The sequence below is a fragment of the Hipposideros armiger genome, unplaced genomic scaffold, assembly GCF_001890085.2.
Source record: "Hipposideros armiger isolate ML-2016 unplaced genomic scaffold, ASM189008v1 scaffold_86, whole genome shotgun sequence".
Classification (NCBI taxonomy): domain Eukaryota; kingdom Metazoa; phylum Chordata; class Mammalia; order Chiroptera; family Hipposideridae; genus Hipposideros; species Hipposideros armiger.
Window position 1 is genome coordinate 862,229 of NW_017731436.1, and position 20,036 is coordinate 882,264.

Below are 20,036 nucleotides of genomic sequence, written 5' to 3' on the forward strand. Positions count from 1 at the left end.
AGAGAGAGAGAGAGGGAGAGAGAGAGGAGAGAGGGGGAGACGGGGGAGAGAGAGATGGAGAGAGAAAGGGAGAGAGGGAGAGAGAAAGAATGACTGATTTTCATTTTTGATTACTCAAGGGAAATTTATTACTATTTGGAGAAGACTGAAGGGGTCCCTAAAATTCCCAAAATAGCAGCTTTAGAGGAAAAGTAACAAAAGGGACACATTTAAACACACACACACACACACACACACACACACACACACACACACACACACACACACGGCTTTTATTTCCCTTTGAAAAAATCAGAATCTTCTCTCTTTTCAAGATACCATATCGCTATACATATCTTTCACTGTGCTTTGTTTTAAAACGTATTTTAACGTATGTTAAACATAAAACATATTAACATGTATTTTTTTGAAAACACGTTCACTTTGGTCTCATAAATTTTTAATTCAGTATGTTATTTTTATGCAGGTCAAGTATTTACTTCAAGAATTAATTTAAAAAATCAGGATTAAAAACAAGTGATTGAGGATAAAGCCTTCCTCTATCAACTTAAACTTTCTGAAATATTATCTTTGCTTTATTAACCACATTTTGGTTTGGACAGAGAGAGAGGTATGCCCAGAAAAATGAAACATAAGAATATGAAGAATATACATCTCACACATATACATTTAGACAAACACACACAATACACGTATGTGCATATACAAAGTTTCTGTTTTATAAAGATTTTTATGGTGGGGTAATAAAAGGATAGGTTCTTTTTTTGTGTTTTAGATTGTAACTAGTTTTTAGGCTATTGAATTTCCTGCCCAAACCTTGCTGTTTTAAATGGAACCACACGGACACTCCCTATGCCACTGGCTCTAGGCTGCTGGTTGCAGTGACAACTCACAGCCACTTCGAATAACGTCCCACAACTGACTGGCCCGTCACTCAGATTCCTTCCTCGGTGTCTCAGAGAACATGGTCTGTGATTTACTTTGCTGAGCTTTATGACCCTCTACTGCTGTGCAGCCCACGTGACTCGGGACGATGCAGCCCTGTGTTCAGCCTTTGCTCACACGCCCACACACAGACCGCCCGCCCCGACGGCATACCTGCTTTGTGCCGAGTTTGCAGCGGCCTGCATCACTGCGGCAGCTGCCTCCTGTGCCTTACGGTTCACGGTTGGCATCGGTGGCCCCATTCCTGGCCCGCCTTGCTGAGACATGCCAGGAGAGCTGGGGGTCATGCTGCTCATATTTCCAGGAAATGGTCTGTTCTGCATCCCAGCTGATGGCATTCGTCCCAGGGGCACAGCACCACATGGCTGGCTTGGCCCTTGTCCATGCATCTGGTTGTTGGCATTGATGCCCATGCCAGGCCCCGGGCCACTGTAGCTTGCACTGGGCACCCCACTATACGTTGGGGGTCTGGAGTAGTTACCTAAATAAAAAGCAAACACAAATTAAAGCCTTGTACTTAATGTCTGGACCTGTGAAAACATTCACTGGAGATATGTTTTGTCCACCAATGATCAACACAGTATTAGTCATTATGCTTCTTAAACCTTCCCTTGGTGGTGCTGGTGGGGCTGGCAGTCTCCAGTATGCTCTCTGCACACTGCGAAGGCAAGAGCAGCGGAAATCCAGGCTGGGGACGGACGTGATGGCGGAACATGCCAGGGTGCTAGGTAGCACTGAGTGCTGCTTCAAGACACCCAACACCTCATCCTTACACTTACCCCAAATAATTAGTCAGTCCCTAGTCCTTAGCGAGCACCGCTCTGAGGATGTAACACCACACTCAACAGTCACGACGAAGGTTTCAGAAAGACAGCGTGTAAGACCCCATGCACACAGGGTTGGGATCGGCCTTCCCAACCCCACAGGAGGCGCCGTGCGGGAACTCCACATTAGTCCAGCACCGTCACTTTCCCCCTGGTGTTGGGAACACGTTTGTTTTTTGTTTGAGCACCAGATCAAGTGGCTGGTTTGTGTTTGGTCCGTGTCTTATGAAATACAGTTCAAGCATTAGCATGACACTGAACGCAGTGAGACGGTGGCACGTGTGAAGCAGGCCTGGCCTGAGAGTGAGATGGGGAGCCACATCACACCTCCATCCCCGCTTACACTGGGACACACACATGGAGTAGAATGGCAGCTGTGACGGCCCAAACTGTTCAATAGCTTTTCTTTCTCATTCCACACCTTTTATTTTGATTGAGTGTACATAAAGTAAATTCAAGCAATTTAAAGGCATACATAATGCCATTCCAATAATAACTGCTGCACCTACTGTGAACGAGACACTGGGTTAAATGCTTTGCATCAACCGTTTCCTTCATTTCTCCAATAACCATATGAAATGTAGATAGGACCCTGGTTCCATTTACAAATGAAGAAAACCAACAGCTAGTAGGTTACGATTCAAGCTCAAGCAAACTGACTCTGGAACCCACGTAATTAACCAATAAAATATGCTGCCTTCCAATAAATGTTGAAATAAAATAAATGTAGAAAGTCAAGTGTTTGTAGAATATGGATGAGTGTTTCTCAATCCGTCCTCACTACTTTTTGGAAGAATCTCCTCATCCATGTAACAACAGTGCTAGGCACAGGGCATATAGAGTTAAATACCATCCGATTCCTGCACCCAAGAAGCTCACAATCTGTGTGTGTGTGTGCGTGTGTGTATGGAGTAGCAGGGGTAAGGCAGGAAAAAATACTACAGCAAAATAAAAGATGATACACCACAAAAAGCAAGAGAACTAAGAGTAAGTCTGCTCGGGGTGGGGGGTGCAGGGGGTCTCCCATGTAGGGGCATTAGTGGTTTCCTTGAATAAAGCCATCATTGGGCTGCAACCTCAGGAGTCCATGTGGGGCAGGCTTGGGGACCTGGGGGGCTGGAGCTGAGTGAAGGGTCCACATTGACTGACTGTATGACCTCAGGTAAATTGTTCTAACCTTTGTTTCATTCTCTTCTCTGTAAAACAAAGACAATCCTCTCTAATACTGTCTACTTATAGAGTTGTTGGGGTTAAATGATATATGCATAACATATGCAAAGTATTCAAACATGGGTGTAAAAAATGGTAGGGGTCTTATTGTGGACGGTGAGTAAAGCAGAGGGGGGAGAGCACCTATGGGAGGCGCCACCGACAAGAGCCGAGGGCCAGCGAGCAGACAGACTCAAGACAAAGTCTCTGATGCACTTTGTGCGGCTGTGCAGTGGGCACAGAGGGCAGAGGCCGCCTCAGCAGGGCCTTGTGTACCAGGCATCCAAGCTTGGGGCTCGCTCTGGAGATGAGGAGCTTCTCCAGGTTTTTCAGCAGACTTGGATTTGATTAGTAACAACACTAAAAGCAGATACTTGCTACGCGCTATGTGCTAAGCTCAGTTCCAAGCCCTTTGTAGTAACTCATTTAGTCCTGACATCAGGCCTAGGAGGTCCCTAATATGAGCATCCTCACTTTAGAGATGAGGAACCTGAGGCACAGGAGGCTGAATAGCTTGTCCCCAGGTCACATGGCTGATAAGTGGAGGAGCCACGGTTTGCATCCGTCAGTCTGTGGGCACAGTTCAGGGTCCAAGTACACAACGACTGTGGGGTCTTCTCAATGCTTACGGGGGAATCACACTTGTATAACCATATCATCAGAATAAAAAAGCCAGGCTTTCTTCAGGCCACACATAAGGCCGCATCACCTGTGAATCTGCAAGAATTCCACACTGTTCAACACCGACTGGGAACTTGCTTTGTTAGGTGCATCACGGGCGCTTTCTCACTTGGCTGTCTGTGAAGCATACTATTCATTGCAGATGGTATGAAGGTCACTGTCCTAGGGGCCACGGGCCAGCACACTTTCTGTAAAGGGCCAGACAGTCTCTGTCACAGCTAAACGGCCACTGCGTCTCAACATGGCCAGGGGCGCTACATACATAAAGGGACTGCCCGTGTTCCAATAAAGCTTTATTTGCAAACACAGGGGGCGGGCCAATGTGCATAATCTGCTAACCAATCACGGGACAAGCTAATAACACAGAAAGTGACTTGGTAAAGCCAGCAGCTTCTTTGACCCTGAATGCCCTGTGGAAGGTGAGGAAAGGGGGCGGAGGAACACCAGCGAGGCGCTGGCAGTGGAAGGAGCAGTGGAAGGAGCTGGGAAGCGAAGGGCAAACAAAGGGGAACAGAGGACGGAACACAGAGATTTGACATAAGCTGCCTCAGGTGCCACTGGCTGCGTGTGTCTGTCTTTTGCAGCCTGCTCCTCAAACTTAAACTGCTTTTTCGTGGAGATACTCTACTTTGCAGAAATAATCAAACTTACATTGTTTCAAGTAAAAGGTACAAAACGCTCACTGTTTACCAATTTTAACACTTTACAGAAGTTAGGTTGCTTCTGAATCTCCCTTCCCACGGGACCACCGGAAGATCCCCGGCTGTCTTCCATCGCACCATCTTGGCAGAAAGGGCACCTTATGCTTCCCGGGTTGGGAGGGACACGGAGCAGCGGGCAGGCTGCTCTGTCCTGCCTCTTCCCCCGCGTCCTCCAGGCACCAGACGTTAGAACGCTTCTCCCTGTGAGCAGAGGGAAGACTCCTCCCCCGCCTGACCTCACATGCCCTCGCGCCCAGATGATCTGATGACATCAGTGAAATAAATCTAGTGCTCCTTTTTGGCTCTTGCTTTTATTAAAAATAAATAAAGTCATTCACAGTTTGAATGCAAATAAAAAGAATCCACATATTCATGCTATTACTCTGCAGCTAGTTTCCACCCTCCCCCAACACTCATTTGGTGACTCATTTGGTAAGAAACTATATGCAGCGGAAGCATATGTACTCATTGCTTTCGAGGGAAATGAAACGTCACTTTAATCTTGTTTCAGAAAACAAGCGCTTAACCATGGTTATTGCAGACTATGCCCACAATGCTGTTCCCTAGAGAAGAAGGTTCCTGATTTTGTTGAACTTTTCTCAGAGTTGGAGTAGAACTCTGCTTACAGTTGGAACTGAGAAATGCTGTCACTCTGGGTGCTTGCAATTTAGGCTTAACTGGCAGTCAGGGGTTGTACTTTAACAAACACAAAGGGAAGAAACGCCGAGGTGTCCAGTTACTGTGCATCAACCTCTCTCATTTGTGTCATGCACTAAAGAGAAAGGCTGCGTTTCAATAGGCTTGGCTCAATTCAGCAGCTGGTCTTCGTCTTCAGCACTCTGTGATGGGGTGGAGCAGCATTAGAGCACAGCCTCCCACTCCCAAACACACACGCGTGCACGCAAAGGCAGGAAGGCCCACTGAGTGCGGGGCTCCCGACCTCCTTCTCCTCCATCAGTCGGGGTGACCCATGAATTGGCCCGCAAATGCACAAATCAAGGGAATATGTTCTAATCACAGAGGCCTCTATTTGGTGGAAGAAATACAAAGTCCCCTTTTTCTCTCCTTGAAACTTTAAAGACTTTCCTCATTAAACTCACATGCCCAGATAAAAATGGTTTCTAAAGGCTATAAATGGCTTAAGAGGCAGCAATGAAGAAAGCATGGGCTCTCGAATGTGAGTTTGGATACTGGTTCTGACACTTGCTAGTGGCAAGGCCCTTTCTGAACATCAGTTTTGCCATCTGTAAAGTAATGACAATGGGGATAGGCAGAAAGTGACTAGTACAGTACCAAGCGCAGTTACCTGATAAATGACATCTACTGTCACCATCATCATCAACAATCACAATATTATCAATAACCATTAATATAATCTTTTCCCCATAATCTTTAAAAAATGTGTGCAAGGAGTGAAAAATGACTCACGCCCCCCCCCACCCCTAATTCTTTGCCTACTCGATAACATATCTTTCTCCCCCAAATAAACAGAAACCAAACATGTAAGCCAAGCAAAACATGAGAAGAAAAGCCAGGGATGGGAAGTGCAATCTTATTTCCATGTTTCTCTAATAGATTAGTAATTTGTTGGCACCAGCTTTGACACAAAACAGATGGACCCAGCATTAAGCACAAAGAAGGCAGCAGATGCTCGGCCAGCCTACCTCAGCTGGACGGGTCTTGCAGCCAAGTCCAAGAGCCCACAGTTTTCAAGTGGGTTCATCTTGGCACACCAGCTTTGGAAAATTGGTCACCAAATGAATTCAGATTTAAACCCACCATGAGTTAGATTCAAGCACCAGAGAGCGAGAGCAGGAGCTAGACTCTATTCAAGTCACCATCATTATCTTAAAAGGGTCGCAAGTAATTCTACCCCTGATTCTACAATATTTAAGTTTGCTAGTTACAGCCAATATTCCAAGCTTACTGCTTTTATTGAACTATTAAATGTTTCCACTCACAGAGGAAATTTTGCTTCTCTGTCTCAATCATTCAATAATTACTTATGAGCAGGAAACATATTGTATTATTCCTCTATGCTGTGGAGGGTAAAAAAGGTGTACAAATCATAGAACAGACACTTTAATCTGGGTGGGGAAAAAATAAATGTATAATTAGCTACATATCATGATAAATATATTTGTGAATTAGAGCTAAATATGCATTTATCTTGTTTAGCCACAGATGTTCACCACTTTCTATAGCCATCTACTACATAATATTATTTTAAGTCAGGTTTATAGAGTTAGAATTCATATACAATAACAACCATATACAGTCCTATAACCACCAGCACAGTCAAGACATGGGATATTTCTATTACATAAAAAGTTGCCATTCTGTGGTCAATGTCATTCCCACGCTTGGCAGCCACGGATCTGATTTCTGTTCCTAGTCCCACATTCTCCACAGTGTCGTATAAATAGAGTCATACGTTTATAGTCTTTTGCGTCTGGCTCCTTTCACTTAACATCATGCTTTTGAAACTCATCCATATTGTTGCACATCAGCAGTTTGTTCCCTTTTGTTGCTGGATAGTATCCCATTCTGTGGACAGTTGGGTTGTTTCCAGTTTTTGGCAATTATGAATAAAGCTGCTAACATTTGCACACAAGTCTTTGTGTGGACATATGTTTCATTTCTCTTGAAAAAACCCTAGGAATGAGAGTGCTAGGTTGTATGGTAAGTGCATGTTTAACTTTAGAAGAAACTCCACCAAAAAATGTATGAGAGTTCTAATTGCTCTGCATCCTTGATATTGCCAATTAAAAACATCTTAGCCATTTCAATAGGTGTGTAGTGGGTATCACGGTGACTTTAATTTTCATTCCCTTAATGACGAATGACTTTCAGCATTTCTCACATGCGTATTTGCAGGTTACCAATTTAAGTAAGATCTTTTCTGTGTAAAAACCAAAGTTATATTTCAAAAACCTTCTTCCAGGCTGATCACACAATGCTGCTCCTTTACGCGTTGCTTTGGGAGAGAGACTCACAGTAGTTAGGAAGACCACAAATGCAGGTTTAAAATGAAAGCTGACTTACTTCAAATAAGGGCATTAAATCCTACTATTTGGGGAAATAGAGATCATTTTTTTGTGTGTGTTTTTTTTGTAAAGACTTTTATTGGGGAATTGGGGGACTGGGAACAGCGCTGGGGAATTGGGGGAAGGGGAACAGACAAGTTGCTGTCGTTTTGTTCTTCAGTCTAGTTGTGGAGGACGTTGCTTCACTGGCCCATGTTGGCACCATCATTGCGCTCTTCCCAGGCGAGGCACATCAGTCGCCGGCTTCTGGACTGCCGCTCACTGCGGCTGCTGGCTACACACGGTAGCCCATGGCAACCCACTGCCACAGGGGCTGCAGCCTACGCCGTCGCCAGCAACTCATGGCAGCCCAGCTCCAGGTTGAGCTGTTGTTCAGCATCTTAGCTGTGGAGGGCAGTGTCACTGGCCCTTATATGTGGGATCTGAACCGGGGCCTCTGGCGTCCCAAGCCAGTTCTTAACCATCGCGCCACTCGGCCGGCCCGAGATCATTTGTTTTTGAACTGATATATAAGGCATCATATTTTTCCTAGGTTAACATGCATTTTAAAAAGTCTTCAGAATGTAAAAGTAATATATATAGTATTACACAAAGCTTGTAAAAGAGGGGGAAATCCCTATTGCCTTACAGTATGTCTTCAGCATTGCAGTTTTGGTAGCTTTTTTCCTACAATGTTACAAAAGTTAACTCCTTTAAAAAGTGAATTATACAGTAATGCAAGCCGAATGCAGAAAATAGAAGCACAGAGAGAAAGAGTTAAGAATGATCCTTCATTTTACTTCCTAAAGATAATTCTTAGCATTGACTGGTCAACACAGTCCCCGCCATCAAGCAGCAAGGCAGGGTCAGCAAGGGTACCAGTGTCTCTGGAATACTCTGTCTTCATTGTTTCAGGGATCATTCTTAAGGGCCTCTTACATGCCAGCTAGGTGCTAATGGCTGGTGACCTTGCTTATTACATTCTGGTGACATCAGACAGGCAAAGAAATGAATCTAGACAATGTCACGTGGTGCTAAGTACTATGAAGAAAAACACGGCAGGGAGAACGTACCTACAGAGTGGTGAGGGAAGGCGCCCCCGAGGTGGCTCAGGACAGCCACTCTGGGGAAGCGGGCAGTGTGCGCGTCAGCAGAGGCGGGCGTTTGGAGAAACAGTCCTCACCAAAGCTGACATCACACCCCGGCCCGGGGGACATATGTGCCCCGTCAGATGCCAGGATCTGACTTCAGGGCAGTGAGTGAGGAAGCGAGCACAGGCCCCCAAGGAGCAGGGATGTAACTGTCTGCTGCGTGTGTGACCTTCAGAAAGCCGCGTGTCACTCCAAAGGTCCGTTTCCTCATGTGCAGAAAGGGTAAAATACAGGATTATCTCAAGCGGCTGCTGTGGGGGAAAAAATGATACTAACATAACCAATGTTGGATTGGGCTAATGAACAGATAGAATCTGTCAAGGAAGAGACACAAAGTGTTCCAATATTAATGAGACAACTTTTTAATCAGTGAAATTATCTTTTTACTATAAATGGTGTCATATGCCAAACTTTACTTTGATGATGCACAGATATTCAAATTTATTTCTTAAACAGGGTAAGTACAAGAAAAGCATTGACATAACAAATGTAAAAGAATACTATCTCAACTCACTAGCCAAATTTAGAATAAAACAGTAAAATCTCTATGGTAAGAAATGAAGGCGTCTGAGTCACCCTGTCACACAGTGTGGGAGCACCTTCTCCCTGCCTCTCTGGGAGGCCTCAGAGACTGCGTGGGAAGGGCACCCCCTGGAGGGAGGCCTCTGATCTGCTTGGTCTGATGGCCACAGCCAAAAAGCAGTTGAAGGAACCTTTCTGAAAGGACTCTTTGTAAATTTTGTAAATTGTGATTCAATTGGTCATTTCAAAATGGCAGACCTATGAGACCCGGGAGAAGGCTCCCTACTAAGACGTACAGTGAAGCTGCGTGTCCACATCTGGTGTGTCCACACTGCTGTCCAGGATGGTCATGACCGAGACCTGTAGTGGATGGAGTTACAAGTGCACTGGATGACGAAGCGCAGTGATGTGCTTAGTCTTCAGTGAGGGGGTGAATGCTGACTTTAGTCAGCAATATTAATTTAATCACTTACGATAATTAGCTTCATGCTAGTCAAAATTAAAGTTGCCTTATGTTTTCATTTTTTCCTTCTTTTTAAAATTTTAAGTTGACATATACTTTAAATTTTCTTTATTTCTTTCCTAACTCCCAGGTTTTGATAAAATCATGATTATCAGTCTGTTAAGAAAAATTCATGCTTAACTCTTATAACTTGAAGGCTAAATTTGAGCGTGAAAAGACTGCATTAACTACCTTTTGCTATAAAATGATCCATTCCATTTGTTTTTTCTAATATTAGCAAGCTGGAGATTCTGCATATTTCTTTAACGACAAAGCAGCACAGAATGTGGAATTAAGACTTTTGCCTAGTACTGTCAATTTAAGGAAGGTTAAGGTAATGGGAAGCTGTAAACACATCAAGGGTGTTACAACTCATTTTAAGAAAAAAACAAAATGCATGAGCTGAGGAGGGAGTGGCCTGCACCGGCCTTTGGGAAGCCAAAGGATAAGATCTTGTCAATCAGCAGCAGGGTGGGGGGTGAGGGGAATCTACAGGGCGGACGCACCTCACTGGTGTGGAAGAGAGGCCAAATTTAGCTTAATTCAATAATAAGACTGAAGTCCTGGCTTACAAGAGCCGAGACTGAAATCCTGGGTCATGGTGACACCGAGGTTGTCGTGGGCCCATAAGGTACTCTCCAGTAGCTAGTCAGTCGCCAACTAGTGACATTTATACATTGTTCTTCTCGAATTGAAACAGCTGTTAGATTATTAAGGTGCAATTCACTATTTTAGAACTGCATTCATTTCAACGAGGTATCATTTAAAGTTTGGCTTTGCTGAATTTTTGAGAAATATTATTTTAATGATGGGAGAAGGAAGATTTCAGATGGCACCTAATTTATTTTAGAGAAGCCTCTACCTTGTCTGAAAAACACCTTTTATCATGTAATTTAGAAGTAAAAGGCTTATCAGACTCACCTACTCATAAATTCCTTGTTTCCTTAGAGACACATTATACAAATTAAGGCATAAAAACAGGGCTGCGTCAGTGTATAAAGTGTGCAGCTGTGTGTGGTGGCCCAGACACTATCACACAAGTGGGTGACAACTAGGGGGTATCTAGGCTCAGGTTTTTGTTAGTTGCCCAAGATAATACTACTCATTCATAGCAAAACTAAGGCTAGACCTTCATTTCTTTTACAATTAGTGACAAATACACAAAAAATATTTGTAGAGAGTGTGACAGACACTGTTCTAAAGTACAAAAAAACAAGACAGGCAGTGCTCTTCCTTAAGAAATATAAAGGCTATCAAGATGGAATTGATTTCAGCTCTCATCTTCCCATCCAAATTCATTTGTTAATTATTAACATGTTAATTACATAATCCTTTTCTATTTATTAAAGCAAGTCCCTATGGCCCTCTCTACTTGCAAACACTTTGTAAGGGTAGTTATTAAATGTGCTTGCTCGAAGGTAGAAAAGTACTGTTTCATAAAATATACTGTAATTAAACATTTTTACACATTCAGATTGGTTTCATCCCATTTGTATATTTAATAATTCAGACTTTATAGTATTAATATACATTTCTAAAAATTTCCTCTTCTTAACTTCATGGGAATTTTTTTTTCTTAATCTCTAGCATTGTGGATTTATTTCTAAAATGTTCCTTGCTCCTAGAAGACGAGTAGTTTGTCTTGTTTCCCTAGTGGATCAAGGAATGAATGAGCCGGTGAGAAGGGGAGTATCTAAGGCGTGGGAAACGACACACCAGTGACTGTGTGAGTGGCCTCTGACACCTCCCTCGGTTTGAACCCTGGCTCTGCCATTTATTAGCTGTGGGACTGTGGGTAAATTACTTCGCCTGCTCATTTGCAAAATGGGGATAATATCACGGGTTCCCCATTCATCAAGAAAATGGGCGAGTCTGCCTGAATTTGAATGCTGGCATGACCGTTGTGTATCCTGGCGAAGTTGTTTACCTGTTGTATGTCTCAGTTTCCTCATCTGTCAAGTGGAGTCATAACAGTACCTGTCACATAGCAAGTTGGGAGGATTAAGGGAGTTAATATATGAAAAACACTCCGAATAGGACCCAGGACACAGTAATATTTAATTAATGTTTGTTGTTATTACTAAACAATTTTGGAGAAGCTGCTCCTGACAATAAAATGGTTAGCAAAACAACCGTGAAGTATTTTCTCCTGAGATGTCTTAAGAACAAAACTAACCCAGAAGAAAGTCATCTAGTCAGTAACAGAAACAGAAGATGAGACTGATGACGTGTGTGGGTCACTGAACAAGTGATTCTTTGTAGAGATATTAAAACGTATAACACAAAGACTCAAGTTGAATATTTTACATATAATTTGAGTAGTTAAAAGAAGGAAGGAAAAAAATTACTTCATTTGGGTCCCTGTTTAGAAGGATCAACAAAGAGAAATGCAAACTCAGAACACTTATTGAACTGAACGATACATATTCAAGCATAATTTTCTGTCATTTGGTGTTTGCCAAGGAGAGGACAAATACAAAGAGAGGTGAGCAATTTTGAACGGAGTACGGGGACACTGATTTGAGGCCCACAGCACTTGGAACCAGTTAAGGAACCCAGGAAGACACACACCTCACAGTGGAATGTGCTGGCGATGTCACCTGGGAGGAGGAGGAAGCTTCCGAGCGCAGATATGCAGACCTTTTCTTTCAAAGTTAGAAAGTGCCAAGGCTGGAAACTACCATCCTTAGTTTAAATTGCTTCTAATACCAACCTTAACTCAGTATTTATGCCTTGGAAAAACCTCAAAACAAAAAACCTTCTTAACTCTACGACCAAGATGTTATGTGGCAGACCCAGTGGGCTGCACTTATATCCGAAGCTCCAGAATTGAAGCAAAATTTAGACTCATAGAACATTAGAATTAGAAGCAAATTCTAAGGTATAATCGAATTTTCTCATCTTCTAGATGAAAAGTAATTCCTAGAGAGTAAGCAACTGTCCAGGGACACAGCTTGCATGAGAACCCTAAACAGTCAGCAATTCTGGAAAACTGAGGGTTTTGTTCAAAAAAAGAAATCCATTCTATAGAAATACCTTCCCTGTGATTAACTCCTATAGCGTAAGTGCTTTCTTCATTGTTTACAAAAGACACATCAGATAGTCTGAGGCTCTTCCCTTATTATGAGAGCAGGGGAGCGTGACGTTACAAGGGTGAATTATTTCAGAGCAGAGACACAGAGACCAACTTTGAAAATCCCATGAAGCCCTGTGAGCTTTAATGGTTAAGTCCTAGGCCTTCAGCTACCCCCAGGTATAAGGACAAGGCTCTGACCTTGGCCCGTTACATTCCGAGCAAAAGCCCCCATTTTCTGTGCCCATCACACCTTATTAACTGCTTTCCAACTTTCACTAAAGTTTTCTTTTCTTCATGACAGCCAGAGAAACCCAGTTCTGCTACATGTCACAACTCTCTGGGGCTGACAGGGAACGGGGCAGACTGTCAGTGTCAAGTGGGACTTAAATTCCTAGGGCTCACTGGGATTAACAACATGAAAAACCATTTATGACGCGGTGTCAAGAGAATCAAGCAAAACGCAACGTCTGTATCCACTCTGACTACACGTATGGACAGAGGCAGGAAGGGGCCACGTACAGAGTTTTATGTTTGGGTGTTCTAATAGTTTTCTTAAAAACAGAAGTAGTTGAATATAATATAGCAAAGCCGTGTAAGGCAAGGAAATGATGCTATTGCTAGTATTGAAGGTGCTTACATTCCTTCAGAAAGAGATCTTTAAAACTAAACAACATAACTCAATTTTCAAACTGCAAAGTACTATAAAACAGAAAGGAAAGCTTTCTTTCCAGGTAAAAAGCTGGGAAGGTGCCCGAGCCTCCTTGTAGACTTGTCTGGCCTCGTAGGTACTCACTCAACGGCTGGGGAGGCTGCATGAGCTTCAAAAGAGATGGTTTGTGCAACAGATGCGAAGGCCTCTAGGAAACAACAGGCTTTAACACCGCCGACCTGACTTTATGTGGAGGCGGTAAACATTTTACTACAGCATCCTCGTGGAAATTCATCACTTTCACTTGGAATATTCCTGGTGTTTTCAGAAGGGAGGAAACGCTGGGAATTGTGCCAGATTATCTCATTCTCTCTAAATTATCCATTAATGTCTAATTTAAATAAACAAAATATAAAGAAGGTGTTAAATTCACACGCGTTGTTGCCAAAAGTGACTTAGGAAAAAAATATATATGAGTATACACATACATATCAAGGTTAAAAACCTTGATAAAAGAATTCTACATGTATATGACAAAACACACACTGACTTCCAGGAGGGCAGAATGTAAACGGTGCCTTCTGGGCATGGTTCCGCTTATTTTTCTACTCTTGCCTTATCTTCCTCTTCAGAAGACATGTCCATTTGAGGCTGTCCCGTCTTCTAAGAGTGCGACTTGTAATGACTGGGAAAATGAGAACTACTGTTTACCTGATACAGCGCTTTAGAGACAAACTGGGAGGAGGTTTGATGGGATGCCATCTTTCTGAATAGTGAGCATAGTATTGTAAGGATAATTACAGTGAGGGAGGGGGCAAATCAGAATTCAACATAATGAAACTCAAGTTTTAAAAAAAACCTTTTTTTTTTTTTGTTTTAACTGAGCCATCCTGCCTCCGCAGCTCAGCTCCGGCCGGGAATCGAACCGGCGACCCTGTTGCTCAGAGCTCGCACTCTTGAGTGAGCTCTTAACCAACTGAGCCATTTGGCTGGCGCTAACAAGAAACTTTTTGAGGACAAGATTTGTGTCTTTTTCTCAACAAGCATTCAGAACTGTATTACAGAAACAAGAATTTACTCCTTTATTACTAACACACGTAGGAAGAGCACTTACCACAGTGTCTGATGCATGAATGCTTAATGAAGAGCTGCTATAATTATTTTCCCATCACTATGGGCAACTAAAGGACTGTGGGTTTGTACCAGCCTCACAAAGCTGTCAGGTAACAAACAACAGGGTATTAAAAGATGTTTATAATACTAACATCCTGAAGGGCAAACATATTAAAATTTCTACAACCTACTGCAATGCATATTGGAGGAACTTCTTTTTTTACCTTGTGGTCCATACTGGCTCATCTGTGGACCGTAAGTCCCACTGGAGTTACTCTGCTGAAAGCTACTGATTCCAGGATGCATCTGGCCTCCAGGAGAAGGATGAGGCGACATGGATGGTCCTGTCTGTTGAGGTCCATATTGAGACATCGGAGGGTTTCTTTGTGTGCCTGCCATAAAACCTAAGTAGGAAATAAATGGGAATATATAAATGCAGGTGACAAAAGTGGACATGGAATTGTGGGGAGAAGGCTGATGCTGTGAGAGTCCCCTAAAGAAACATCTAAAGACATCTCAAACCCGGTGCGGAGGACTTTGGAGGGCCCCATAGGGCTACCCAGGTCCTAAGTATGAACTCTCATTGAAGAGTTCCTGGGAATCCAATGGATCAATGACTTGAACTAGGGAAAAGAGAAGAGGAAGAAAAGGTAAGTAACCTTATAGATGAGGTCCCTACGGAAAGCAAGGGCAAGAGCTAGTACCCCCTTTACTGCAAACCCTATTGTTACCAGGATGGACATGGGGTACAAGTCCTCTCAGAGCATGCTTGCTCACTTCCTAATCTCTGGGACGCATGTCTCTGGTCACTCAAATATCCCACCCCTCTCTCAAGCTCAGGCCAACACCCAGCTTTCTCCTGCTCATAACTGTTTTTCTCCCTTCTGATCTCTCAGAACAACGACTGTTCACCTTGATTCCTAAGCAGTGCTGCAGACCTCTCTCTGAGTCCCCGATTCAGACCCTCCCTTACAGGTCCACTGTAAATGACTGGAGGGTCTAATGTGTATTCTGCTATTCCGAAACAGAGTGTGACTTCCTCTCGCTAACCTGTTCTGCCCATGGTCGCCCCATCTGTATCAATGACACCACCACTCACCCCATGCTCGCGTCAGAAACACTGACTCCATGATTCCTCCCTCCCTCCCTTATGTGTCCTATGTACGCAATCGCTCCCGCAGAACATCCTGCTGCCTCTAGTCCTGAGACGTATCTTGAGCTCCTCCCTTTCTCCTCCATTTTCATGTCTCCAAAAGCCTAGCCCCAGCCACCGTCTTCTTTTCCCACACTCTGCTGTGGTGTCACTCAGCTCTCTCGCGCGCTCTCTCTCTCTCTCTCTCTCTCTCTCTCTCTCTCTCTCTCTCTCTCTCTCTCTCTCTCTCTCTAAAAACAATTAGAGCATATCTATCTCTTGCACAAAACCCTTCCACGCTTCCCACTGATCCTGGGAATAAAATGCAAACACTTGATGGTGGCGTCAGATTGTCTGTGGTTGGTGTTGCTTCTCTCACTGTAACCCCATTTTGTATGGTGTTTTTCCTCCTCACAACCCTGTAAGTCCACAGGCCTTCTGACAGCTCCTAGAAGATAACATCAGGCTCTTTCCCTCAACAAAACCCGTTCTCTCTGCTCCCCTTCTCAGAAGCACCTCTATTTTCCCGTTCCGCCTCATCCTACAGGTCCACCTTCCCCGGCAGACCGACCACCGACCCACCAACGGCCAGGCGCCTGCAGGGGCCCCGCCCCTTGCCGTTTCTTACTCGTTTTCCTTCACAGCACTTTTCATAACCTGTCATTATCTAATTTTACTTTTGTACTAATTTTACAATTTTTTGGCTCACTTATCATCTCTCTTCCCAGCTAAAACACCAGCCTCATGATGCAAGGGTCCTATCTGTTGCCTAGCAGACGGTTTGGCACGGGTAGGTATGGCAAACTACTCTGAGACATCAAAATATAAGTATGTAAAAGGAGCTATGAAACACTCATTTAGACCAAATATACACCAAATCAAGATGCGCATCTAAGAGAAAGCTAACATCATTAAACCAGCATACTAGCAAAGGGCAGTTGGGAAACCAGCTCTGAGAACCCAGGGGTTTGGGTTGGTGAGAGGTCCCGTGTGTCAGGTGAAGGCATCAGTGAATGGAGGCTGCCGAGAGGGGCCGGTTTCTGACTACTCAAGAAGCTTCCAGAGAGAGTCTATTGAGGCAGTGGGAGGGTAAGAAGATGCCTGGCTCTAAGGTCAGCTCAAATTTAGGGGGGTTACATGGGACAGGGCATTTACAAAGTGGTTTACATCTCAGAAAGAAAAAAATAAAGATCTTTCAACATTGCTTCTGTCTAAAGAGACAGACATACAAGTACATAGAGCTGCTCCTTATTATCCTATTTCATTTATTCACAAAGATAAGCCTTATGAAATTGGGCTCAATTGGCAGCTTCCAGATATAAATCAGCATAGAAAATGTTTGCTTTTTCAAATCTGAAAACAAACAGAAGTCAGAGCACTAAAATTACTATAAATGAGAGCATCTTAAGATGTTACATGAAATATTTATCTAAGCTTTACTATAACATTCTCAAGAGCTCCATATAGAGTCCTGTTTAATAAAAAAATGTGTTTCCATTCCACACAGATTATGTGGGTTTTTCTTTTTTTCAGAGAATGACTGCTTTCTTCTTCATTAGTTAAGGAAAATACAGGTCCTTTAATTAGCATGAAATTTCCCTTCAACTATGAAAGTTTCCATGCTGAAGGATTCAGAAGCTCTGATAATATAGTTTGTTCTTAAGTTACTGTTGCCTCTGGGACCCTTACTATATAGGCTTAAGGTTAGTTCAAACGAGCTCTGAGATTCTTACTTGGCATGTTAGTTCTGACTGCTCACTCAATCCTTAACAAATACACACGTCACGTTCCGTTTGAACTGTCTCACTGATCACTGGCATTCTGCTCAAAGTCAAGTATGCGAAAAGACTCCAAAAGAGGTGGAATGTTAAAAGCTAATCCAAATGAAATGTGTCACGGCATCAAATGCCACATCTTGGGGACAAGGTTATATGATGTACGGAATCTACCTCCTTCCACAGAAATTGAAATTGGAAAGCTGATTTTTTTCCTCCTCATGCTTTTGCAATGGCACCACTTACATGAGCTTCCTGAAATCTTGGTATGAATTTTCAGTTAGGTGCACTCCTTTCCAGACATCCCCCAAGACACCGAAAAGGAGAAGGTGACATAATTCCCCTCTTTTCTGAGCTAGAGTCATCTAATAGCAGCCAGTTGGAACAGAAGGCCTAGATTATATAGTCTTGTTTGTGTACCTAGCTCAGAATCTGACAGGGAAAACAGATAAGTAAATATATATAGTGCACGTGTACTGATCAAATTAGCTGTATGACCTTAGGCAAATCATAATTTATCTGAGCCTCAGTTTCCTCATCTTAAAATGAAGCTGGGGTTGCTATCAGATCAACTGAGAGAGCGCGTGAAAGTTCTGTAACCTGTAACGTGATGTATAAGAGATTCTGATGACGATTTCCTGGTTTATAAGCTGCCATGAGTATCTTTTTTTAACTCCTGAATACCCACACATTCAGATGCACTTTCCATCTAGAATGAACAAGCTAGTTACTTATACATTTGTTTTTAATTTAAATATGTAGAACCCTCATTACTCTAGTGCTCAGGTAACTGTGTATGAATCACAAAAGGTTAAAACAGTATATCCCCATCTCCTACCACTGAATTCCCCTCACCAAAGGCAAATTATTTTTAGTGGATCCGTTCAGAGGTTATTTTATAATTTGTGTTTGACTCTGTATTTCTCGTCATGAGTTAACGCTGAACATTTTATTTAATCGCTGTTTTTATTTCCCGTTCTAGAACTGTTGATATCATTTGCAGATTGTTCTGTTGGTGACTCTATGTGTTAACTGTGAAGTATTTCGTCTTGCAGATACAGCTCCTATTACCAGACTGTCGTGAGGCTCGTTGAGGCTCTTGCATCTGCAATCCCATGGAAACTGGGTCTTTCAGTCTGATTTACTGGCATAGGCCATAGGCTGTGTTGGCAGGAAAGTGATGGGATCTGATTTGCATTTTTGAAAGCTAATTCTACTGTAATATGCAGCATGAAGAAAGGACTGGAGACTAAGACTAAATGTTAGAAGACCAATTATATAATAGCAGGTAGGTAAATTGATGCATTGTATATCATCACAAATGCCTGCCGTAATCCCTGTAAAACGGCATTCATTATAGATAGAACTGTATTTTTAAAAGGTTATTGAATATCATAATCTAAACAAACTGATGTCAAGTTAGAAGACAGAAGTTAGTTTAACAAGAAGTATTTCTACTTTTTACCCTAAAGATGAAAACTCTGCATGTCTACTACTGTTTCCTCATCTGTAAAATGGGGAAAACCTCATAGGGTCGCTGTGGGGATTAAAGGAGGTAGGACATGCAAGAAATTATAGCACACAGTAAGCTTTCAATACTTATTAGCTATTACTGTTAGTACATATTCAAAAAATGGAAGCAAGGAAGGCAGCATGGCATAAGAGCAGGGCACTGAGGAAGGCTGGAGGCCTTGGCCTTCCGTGTTTGCTGTGCAGAACACAGAAAATAACCTCACCTTTCTGGCCTTGTTTTCTCAGCTGCTCAATGGGGAGAGGGAAGATATGCAGTCTTTGTACGTGAACTTGTAACTCTAATTCTCTATGATTTTGATTTAAACATTTTTTTTCTGAAAAAATCTAATTCAGATCTGTAATTTCTATGTATATTTATTTGGAGGTATTCCTTGTGTTGTTTTAACCTTTATTTTGAATGACATAAATGTGAAAATGTTTCCAAAAATCAATTTCAATAAAAAATTTTCTACCTATTTATGGTGACATATTTATTTGGTTGTATTTCGCTTCTTTAAGAAAATTATTATGAAGTGGCAGCTTGTAGCATAGTTTGTGAACAGAAAAACTGACAGCAGAGTCAATCAAGCTGTTTTTTAAAAAAGGTGTAAAATTTTTCTAGTTACAAGCCATCTGAGTTTTGAAAAGCTAACTTTCTAGTAAGGGAAATTCAGAAAATATAAAACAAATTTCCTATATATTATAAAAATATATTGAACTACTAGATGTATTATGGAATTATATGCTCCAAATAAATATCTAACATGGAAAATTCAAACTTTGGGAAAAAGTATTGATTTAGATAATTACTATTACTATTTACATTATATAAAAGACTTACCAAAAATCCATATGAAAATATGATTTATATATTTTATCCCTAACATAAATTCATAGAAAGTTTATATAATTGGGTGTACTCTTTCTGAGTCTTTCACTACCTGTGTGCACAGTCACAAACATTTGTGCTAACACATTCCAAATGAACAGAGGCACATTTCTGATATGAAAAATCAGAGCTTCCCTTTAGGAAAAAAAGAGAGCAAAAGCTACATTCTCAGAGAAAACAGGAAACACACATACACGCATCTGTGGGAATCAGAAGCTGTGTGGACCCAAGGGCTCTCTTGTACGAAATAGTGCATGCACTTCCTGTCCTGGCTTACAAGATCGTTCTGACAGTCAGATAACGAAAACATATGCAAAAGTGCTTTTCTA

At 42.4% G+C, this 20,036-nt stretch overlaps 1 protein-coding gene across 1 annotated transcript in view; it reads right to left on the bottom strand.

Moving 5' to 3' along the window:
* ARID1B (AT-rich interaction domain 1B) overlaps positions 1-20,036 on the bottom strand; it is a 425,191-nt gene that overhangs the window by 54,576 nt on the left and 350,579 nt on the right. The window contains exons 8-9 of the mRNA XM_019644160.1: positions 14,624-14,803; positions 1,099-1,426 (exon numbers count right to left, since the gene is read on the bottom strand). Coding sequence (XP_019499705.1) covers positions 1,099-1,426; positions 14,624-14,803 — 508 coding nt within the window. The remainder of the gene's footprint in view (positions 1-1,098; positions 1,427-14,623; positions 14,804-20,036) is intronic.